Here is a 9,541-nt window from a genome sequence, read left to right as displayed (position 1 = left end):
GGGGGGGGGGGGGGGGCACACAGATGGTCTACCAGGACTTAACAACCTGTGGGTACAAAAGGTGACCTTGAGTGTGACAGTGTATGTGAGCACTGACCTTTAGTGCTGGGGTCCCATCCCTGCTGCTGCAGCCACCTGCAGCCTGGGTGCTGCTGGATCCCCGGGGACATAGAGCCCCGGGTGCTGATGCCTTTGCTTCAGGGCTGCCCCCATCCTGCTGCTGCCTCCTGCCTCCCTCACACCCTCCCTTCCACGAGCCCGGGGCTCTCCTGCTCTGTTCCTCCTCGCTGCTCTTCACTGTCAGAACCAGACCTTAAGTCTGCCTTCACATTAATTCCACTTCCATCCTGCTTGCAGCATCCCACCCTCCTCCACCCGGTGCTAGGGAAAGGGAGCAGGAGTCCTTGCAGGACCCACCACTCTCCCTGGTCTGCTGATACATCAGGGAGTGACGTCCAGGGGCATGGGGCCACCCTGCAGCACAGAACAGGCTGCGCTGGGTACAGCAAATGCTTCCACAAAGCTTGAGCAGATGTTGCCCAACTCACTAACCCAGGGGTTTACAGCTCAAGAGCTGAGCAAGGAAGAAAGCGCAGTGCAGGGAGAGCAGCTGGGTGAAACAGCTGCAAGGAGGATGGGGGTTGAGGAGTGGCAGATGCATGGAGTGACCACATGGGAGGGGTGTATCCGGCACACAGGAAAGGGTCGACCATTCCTCTGCCAGTGTGGAGTTAGAGCTGTGCAGGGAACTAAGCACAGGCTCACTCTCCCACTCAGAAAAACATCTCTGTCACTGCAGGCTCTGCACAACCCTGCTGCTGAAGCCCTGACACCAGGGGAGCAGGAGCAGCACGGAACACAGGGGATGGACAGACTCGCTCCACCAGCGACACCCAGCCAAGGGAGCCGCTGTCACCGTCAGGCTCAGCCTTTGCTGGCGACCCCCAGTCATGCACCAGCTGCCAGCACCATGCACTATAGATGGACAGACAAACATGATATATGGAAAGCAGGTTGTAAATAAGGGATTTTTATTAGTGGAAGAAAAAGGCCCTCACCCTTGAGGGAACTTCAGAAAGAAAGTCAGCTGCTTGCCGTTGCCACCAGCTTCCCAGCTCCTGGTCAGCAAAACCACTGGCACAGCCCTCCCTGGCTCGAGGACTTACAGGCCCAGACCCACCAAAGTGAAGAGCAAGACCTGGCTCTAAGGAGAACAGGATCTGGCCTCTCCGTGGTTCTTGACAGCTGAAGTGGAGGTTAAAGACTGCTGATATGCCAATAGCAGAGATCTGGGTCCGGGATCACCAACATCAGCCCCACCACCCACATGCCAAAATCTGTCCCTTGGAAATGAGGGGGGAAGCACGGAGGAGGGAAAAATGCATAAACTGGAATGTTCAACAGAAAAAAAAAATCATCATTTATCTAAAAAGAATAGAAATAAACAAAATGCTTTTAAACAAAATCACAAAATATACAAATAAATCTGGTACAAAATAAATAGGAAAGATTGGAAATCTACAACAAAATTGGAATAATTATAAAATTCATTCATATGACAATTGGTATATGAAATGTATACACTTCATTCAGGATTTCAGTTGTGCTTATTCAGGTTTATGTACACACATGGAAATACTGTAGTCAGAATACTACAACTCTGGAAACCCGAAGTCATGTACAATATGATACAATTTGAAAGACGATGTACGATGGCAAATAAGACACAGGGAAGAGCTGGCTGGAGTGGCTGAGCAGGTTCAGGTAGCCAAGAAAATGCACTGAGGAGGGAGAGCCGCCACACTTCTGAGCGGGGCAGGACACCGAGGCCAAGCCAGCAGCTGCCCGGAGGAGGCTCGAGGCAGCCAGGAAAGACCCGGAGAAAGGTTTGGTATGAGACCTCTGGCTGCCAAGCACCTCATGGCTTCTGGGAACGCTTCTCAAGTATTTGGGTTTTCAGATTCAATGTGTTTGGCATCTGGGCAAATGCCCCGTGATTCAGGTATCGAGGATGGCTCTGCAGCTGTGCGTGCTGGAGAAAGCACACACCAAGAGCTCTGAGGTCCCTCAGCAGGGCCTGACCATGAACCGCTCGTAAGCCACCCTTGTGCTCGGGAGAGCACAGACCAAACGGGACCGGAGCACTGGTGCTGGGGTCCTGGTGGGTCCCCACTCTCCAAATTTCACACGGTCTGAGAGAAAGTCCCTTGAGCTGCATCTTCTACCCTTAGTGTGAGGAATGAAGACAGGACAGCCACAGCATCGCCTGTTCCTGACTACTGCACCTCCTCCTCTCCCTGTCCTGAACACTCAACAAACCACAGCGAGAAGGGCAGAGGAACGGCCACAGCCAACATGAGGGCAGCAGCTGCAGAAAGCCACACCGCTGAATCCAAGCCAGAATGATGCAGAAGGACAGAGCACGTACCCTGGGTAAAAACCCACCGGCCAAACCAGCTCAGCCCAGCCTGCTGGGACCTGAGACTTTAAAGCAGGGATGATGCTAGAGCTGATCTGGGCCCAGCCAGTCTGTCACTTCTGTGAAGAGAGGAAATCACCGGGAGTTCCCTCCACTCTCCCACCTTGATCTTTGGGCAAATCCAGAAGGCATGTGTTCAGTATTGGCACTTCCAACTAAAGGCCTATGATCCAAGGCTATTCATCTGACATCTACAAGTTTCTCACTTGAATTTGGAAGGATTTGGTACAACAGCGATGTCCAGAGGATCAAAAAAGCCACCTCCTTTTATAAAGCTCTGCAGTCTCCAAACAGCTGAAATGGGAGGCTAGACTGCTCCACCAAGCACTAAATGCTGGGACAAGTCCTTCCTCCCCATCAAATCCTGCTATCAACCGACTGCCACGCTGCTTCCAGGAGGGGAAGACAACAGAGACATCAAACCCACCTCCGGACATTCAGAGATGCCTGCAGCCTTTGCATGTTTCAGATGCCTGTTCGACCTACGACAGCTGACAAAACCTCAAGGCTGGCTCTGTGACAGGCAGCTTCTGTTGAGAGCAGCCAATTCTCTCCTGTCGGGGGGAGGACTGAACACCAAGCACTTCGTTAGCCAGAAATCTGTGCTGGAGGGGCAAGAGCACCCAGGACACCATCCTCTGCAGAATCCCAGTCATGGACCCTGCTCAGAGAAAAACAAGACCAAAATGAGAAACCTCAGGAGAGTACAGAAAGATATTTTTCCTCTGGAGACAGAAGACCAGCAGCTTTGAGTACCGTATTTCCAAGGTGCAGAAGTGCTATAGAGCCTGACCTCAGGATACTGAGAGCAACAAGATGTCACTTCGACTGAGTTCAGTGCTACCAATCTGTGAAACACCTCCCTTCACCACCTGTACCGTGCCACGGCCTGAAAGCAGCTTTCCAGCACCCCCTTCCCATTCCTTCAGCTCAAGGAAGGGTGCTGGGGTAACCTGGCACCAAGGGAATGCTCTGGCCTTCCCAGGTTCAGCGTCAGCTTCTAATGGAACAAATATACACAACCAGACTGAAAAGTTCAACCGTACCACCTTGGACCTGCAGCAACAGCATCCCCTTGCCTGGACACAGCCTCAAGGATGCAGCCATGAAACCAACCACAGAGGAACACAGCCCGGTGTAAAGCCAGGCTCCAGGACAAGAGCAAGACACCGAGTGGGATTGCCCGGGGGACTCTGTGGAAGCCCTGGATGTCCTCGCATCCCCTGTGCTGCTGATGCATGGAGTGAGGCCAGTATCACCACAGAGATCGCACCAACAAGAGACCTGCAACTGATGGACCAAGTATAACAACAGAGCAGGGATGAGGGTGGCTTCCCAGCTCATCCTGTAGTGTAGCGCTTGTCCTCTCTGCTGGTCAAGTCAGGATGAAGGCTGCTCTCTCCTCCGTGCTATGAAAAGATAACCAGCTTTCGATCACGTCAGTTAATCTCATCATTTCACTGTTGGGCCAAACCAACCCTCAGTATCCAAAGACCAGGTACTTCTTTGGGTCTATTTAGAGCCCCGGTGTAGAGCCAGGCAGTGGGGCAGGCAGCCAGCCCGGGTCCGTAGCACACCGAGCCTCTCGGCACATGCTGGTTCCTTGCTTTCTGCCAGCTTCGCACACGGCAGCGCCCAGTACGAACACAGGAACCCCTCAACGCTGGTCGGACACCTTTGGGATGAGGCTTCAAGTTAGCATCACAACGAGAGGTACTCTCCGCCGTATCCTTCCCCACCCCCCAGCCCCAGTTTTCTACTGGTAATCCAGACACTGGATAACTTGACAACTGGTACACAGGTACTAGTTTTAAAACCACAGATGTGTGTATTAGATATCATATAAAATATGATACATCTTTCATGTGGGAATGATTTCTATAGATAGTGTATTTCAGCACAAGGAAGATGCACGTTCCAAGGGGTCCTGGAGAACGTGGCTGTGTTCTCCATCATGAAGGATACTTACACAGGAGGCTCATGAGGAGACAGCGCTGCTCTTTGCCATCCACACCCCCACACCCCTCGGCTGAGCGTTGCAGAGATCACAGGAAGCACCACTGCTGCCCAAGCAGCCCCTCGCACAAAGCTACCTCTTTGGTTTTCTTTGAGCTGATTTGAGCCAGAGCCTGACACCATCATGTCATGTCATGCCAAAATGTCATTCTCATTGGAGCTGGGCACTCAATGCTGAGAAGCAGAAACTGGTGATGTCCATGGGCCATCACGGGCAACTAGCCCTGCTCCCCCTGAGCTTTCTCCAGGTCTGAGGTGAGTGCAAAGGGCCGTATCCTGAGACTCCTACTCTTGCCAGCTCCACCTGCACAAAAAGGCACTTAAAGAAAAGAAGAAAGAAACAGAAAAAACCCCAAAACCTGTGGTGAGAAAAAGGGGAGTAAGTCCAGGAGGAGAGAGGAGGAACAGAACAGCAAGCACAATATGAATGAGTGGCTGAGCCCTCTTCCAGCCGGGCCCAAGAACCGCAAGCCTTGCGCAGCCAGCTCCAGCCCCAGCTGCCCTGCACAGGTCTCGGCATCATCCCATCCCCGCTCAGTCCAGAGCGGGAGCGTGCGCAGGGACAAAGAGAGTGTGAGAGGGAACTACACATGACTATGGGTGCGGAGCAGAAGTGGAGAGTGGTGGAAAGACCTGCCCCATGGAGCTCGCTCTGCTGGTGCAACTGGATGGGGGAAGCACCTCGTCCTGCCAGGCCAGCCCTGGGGCCCCTGCTCCCCAGCCAGCCCAGACACCCGGCCAGCGTCCCTCGTCCCTCTGCGGGACACCCTGTCCTGAGCTCCTCCGGGGCAGCGGCCTCCAGCTGCATGGGGATTTCACGGAGTGGACAAGCTGGGAATAAAACAACAAGCGCTTTGTAAACTCTGGAGGGTCTGAGCTTGGGGTCTACAGAGAGGCCGAGGTTGGTTTGCTGAGCCCACCCTAAGCCTCTCTCCACTCACAACTAGCGTGCTTCGTATGATCTCCACGTCACCAGAGTCACTCTCGTTTGGAGAAAGATTCTCATTGGAAAGCAAGAACATTCCTTCACTCTTTACAAAGATTTGGCAATACACAATTAAAAAAAAATAAAATCATAGTTACAACAGATTCAGGTTCATTTCATTTAAAGGAAATTCAACCAACAGGAGTGTAAAAGTTATAATTCACAGTTGTGCATTTAAGATATTAGTGTTGAAAACCTCACTTCAAAGAACTCTTGTGCAAAATTGTATTGACAGTAGAAACCATGGCTAGATGCCCTCCCAGCCTCCCTGGCCAACAGGCCATCGTCCACCCCTCTGCCTGCTCCCAGAGGCAGACGGACGAGGGGAACAAAGGTGGCAGTAGGAGCTGACATGGGAAGATGCAGTATCCTTTCTACGAGTCAAAGCCTTGCCGAGGTCTGAGGTCAAGTCCAATGATTCCCAAAGCCACCAGCTGGTGCCCTGTGCCGCGGCGAGGACTGGCAGCCCTGCCACGCGTCCTCATGGCACTGCGGCACGGCATCCGTACCTGAGCCCACCCGAACGCAGGCTGCAGCCGGCGAGGCAGAGCAAGCAGAGCTGCTCTGGCAGGACACCCCTGCAAGGGCACAGACTCAGATGCCACGGCATCTCCACTGCAGTCGGGAGAGCCAAGCCCTGGCGCCAGCAAATGCCGACGGGAGACTCAGAAGTGATCCTGAGCTAGGCGCCGGGCTCCTCTGCTAGCGAGGGTTCCCACCACGAGGGCTGGGAACCCCTTGCATTTGTTAAACAGTAAAACTGTAAATACCCTGAGAACAGGGAGACTGGATTTTTTTCCCCTCCAGAGAGAGGACCATGCTTTGTTCTTCAAGCTAATTAGTAGTAGCAGCTCCTAACCCCTCCGGGTCAGGTACATATTTTCCATATGAAACACATCTATAATCAACTATTTTTATGGAAATTATTTCACTTTCCATTATTGGATCTGTACAAATGATGAAAAACAGTCATGCAAAAAATTGCCTGCAAATTTTGGAACAGTGCAGCATGGGCAGAAGCAGGAGGTATTTGCTTTGGGATCACATGGCTTTGGTTGGAAAAACTGGTGCTTTTTTTTTTAACTTTTTTTTTTTTTTTAAAGGGAAACAGACACTGAAACAAATCCATAACCTGCTGTAAGAAGCAGAAGTCAGATCCAGCGAGCAACCTCGTCCCAGAGAGAGAGCTGCCTTGACTTGAGCCTTCCCTCCTTTGGCAGGTTTGACAAAACGGATACTGCATCTCAAGTTCACCACTGTGTCAAACACGTCTGACAAACTTTTACATTCAGCAACGCTAGATAAAAACTAGCGAGGCGATTCCCTCGCCGAGGACAAACTTTGTAACGTCTCAACATTTTGCTCTGTGAGAAAGGTGCAATATTGGCAGCTCTCCGGTAACAATGGGGCTTAGGTCAGCCCATGCCAGCGCTGAGCCGTGGGCTCTCAGCATTGGTGGGCTGATGCGCATCAGAGTGAGGATGTAGACTAAGGAAACGCTTTTAGATGGGCCTGAAAAAAAGTTAATTAAAAGCTACATGTGAGAGTAAGGTTTTGGGAGCCCCGTTTCCTCCCCACTGGGTGCACAAGTGAGATACTGTGCAATTTCTATGCCCCCTTGTGGGGACTTCATCCTCGTGGGCGGCTCCAAGGAAGAAGTGCACCTTTCCCATCGGGGAGGGCAGCAACAATCGGGGCCGCTTTCTGAAGCTGAAAGAGAGAGGAGGAGACACAAATGCAGACCCAATCGGCTCTGACATCACACACTCTTATTTTCCTGCGGGGAGATCCTGCAGCAAAATATTGCACCTTTCCAGCCACCGTTCACAAAGACAGACCGCGGGAACTTGCGGCAAGCGCCTTCCCCAGCCCGCGAGCAGGAGAGGCAGGGCGGCAGGCCTGCAGGCACAGAGAGCTCTGGCAGTTGCATTTGGGGCTGGGGGCTTCTCTGAGGGTCAGATGAGATTATCTGGGTGTAAAGAAAGGAAGAGAAATGCTACATAGCCAGGGGCCACGGAAGGGTCTCGAAACAGAGAAACCACAATGCCCGATTTATTAATCACTCCAGATATTGAGGGCAACGTTCACATTTTGTTTGAGACAGCAGTGGAAGGGGAGAGGATCAGGGTGGATGACTTTTTTTTTTTTCATCTGAGGACTTAGACTCCATCTGTGGGAGTGGGGAATGTGTGATGCACAACTGCCACTGGGTGCCTCACTTGCACCCAGTCTGCATTCAGGTTTTTGGGGTGGAGGAATTGGTTTCTGCTGCCTAACGCAGGGTGCCCTGTACTAGTGGGAGCTGGGTGGGAGGCTCTCTGCTCTGCTACCATGGCAATTCCTAAAATGGCTGTTAAAAGGGGCAAGAGAGAAGGAAATGCACTAAATCCACTCAAAGGAAGGAAGGTGGCTGGGTACAGCCTGGAAATGAACCTCTCCAAATCCCTGAAGTGCAATACACTCGCGTCTGAAAAGTTTTGTCAGTTCTTGAAGAGGAGAGAATGGTTCCGACTCTTCAGCAGAGCCCATCCTTGCACTGGCAGAGGTTTACTGTCACTGGGAGGATCTACTTTGGGTGTGACTGTAGCAGCATCTTTTGTGTTAATACTAGAAATTGAAGAGGGGACGGGAACTGATGTTCTCTGTTATTTAGCAAAGACTGCACATCTGCCCTGGCCAAGGTAACGGTGTGCAGAACGCTACAGCACACGAGTGCTTAAAAGCTTGTCATTTTTGGATGCGCACGTTACTTCACCATGCAATTGTCAGGAACATCAATGAAAAATCACCCAGTTACTTCACCACGGAAAATTACGCCCAGCTTTCATTTCACGAGACTGCAGTTTTGTTAATTAACTCCTTCCCCTCAGTATCATCTTCAACATACGCAAAGTTTTTGGAGGTTACAAAACTGTAAGTGTAACAACGCTTTTTCCTGTTTTACAGAGAAACCTTCTGAAATTTGAGAGATCATTAAATACCAAAGTAACCACTCCTTCCCTAAAACTTAAGTGGAAGAATGTAATAATACTCATCCCTTGGCCCTCCAGGTGGCTGAAACCAGAAGTTTCTTGAAGCTCACTCAATCTTAGGACAGAAATAACATACAAGTACCAGTTACTAACTTCTTCAACAGGGCAACAAAAAGGACCAGAGAGGGGTGAAAAGAGGCCTAAGGACATTGAAGCCAATTCACAAAACCACAACAGAGCCCATTTGAGGTTTGGGAGGGACAGAAACAATTTAAAACTCTGCAAAATACTTTTTAAAAACATGATCTCTCTTGAAAAAATAACTGGAGGAGCTTTTAAACTTCTCCGTATGTGTTTGAGGAGGGAAAACCCAACAAGGATCAAAAATACAGATAAAAAATAAACATGATTCTACTTTGCAAGAAGTATTTTCATCGTTCTCAAGGGTGGCTCACCATTCCCAAAGTACACTTGGGGCTTTAGTCTCTCTTGCTCTTTGCTCCTTTTTTCCTGTTTCTTCCTCTTCTGCTCCCAGAATGGACGCAAAAGTCTTTGGTCTCAGAACACTGGATGCAGCACAGTGTTGCAAGCACATACTAACGGTGTTCACACTCGGGGAGGAGGCAGGAAGGAGCGAGGGCTGGTCCTGCTGAGGAGATGGGATGGGTGGGTTGTGGGAAGTCAGCTCCTAGATGGCTCCTTCGCTGTGCATACTGTGGTTGGGCTTGTTGTGAGTCACACAGTTCTGTTCGTTCAGCAGGTTTGCTGTCTCATCTGGCAAACCATCATGCAGCTCCGTAAGAGTCAGTTCAATTTTAGTGTTTTCACTGTCCGAGGACTGAGGTGTTTTGTCCATCCGGGATGCCATCAGGGCATTTTGGTACTGCTGTCTTGAGATCTGCTCCAAGAACAGAGGAAGAAACAAAAACAGCCAATCACACTTTGGTGTCTCCCATGGGACACACTAAGACAACAAAGTGCCCTCCCTTTCCAGACAATCACACTTCAACCCCTGTTTACCTGTTTCTATAATACATCCCTGCACTTTGCAAGCCTAGAGCATCCCAACTCAACACCACAGCATGGTAA

The 9,541-nt window shown here is 50.8% G+C and overlaps 1 protein-coding gene across 1 annotated transcript in view; it reads right to left on the bottom strand.

The window, feature by feature from the left end:
* Positions 1-1,009: 1,009 nt before the first annotated feature.
* The window catches only part of CNNM2 (cyclin and CBS domain divalent metal cation transport mediator 2), a 129,219-nt gene continuing 120,687 nt past the window's right edge, over positions 1,010-9,541 (bottom strand). The window contains exon 9 of the mRNA XM_026851512.1: positions 1,010-9,350. Coding sequence (XP_026707313.1) covers positions 9,141-9,350 — 210 coding nt within the window. The 3' untranslated portion in view covers positions 1,010-9,140. The remainder of the gene's footprint in view (positions 9,351-9,541) is intronic.

This window comes from Athene cunicularia (genome assembly GCF_003259725.1).
Source record: "Athene cunicularia isolate RWA chromosome 6 unlocalized genomic scaffold, athCun1 chr6_part1, whole genome shotgun sequence".
Taxonomy (NCBI): Eukaryota; Metazoa; Chordata; class Aves; order Strigiformes; family Strigidae; genus Athene; species Athene cunicularia.
This window is presented reverse-complemented; position numbering and strand designations above follow the sequence as displayed.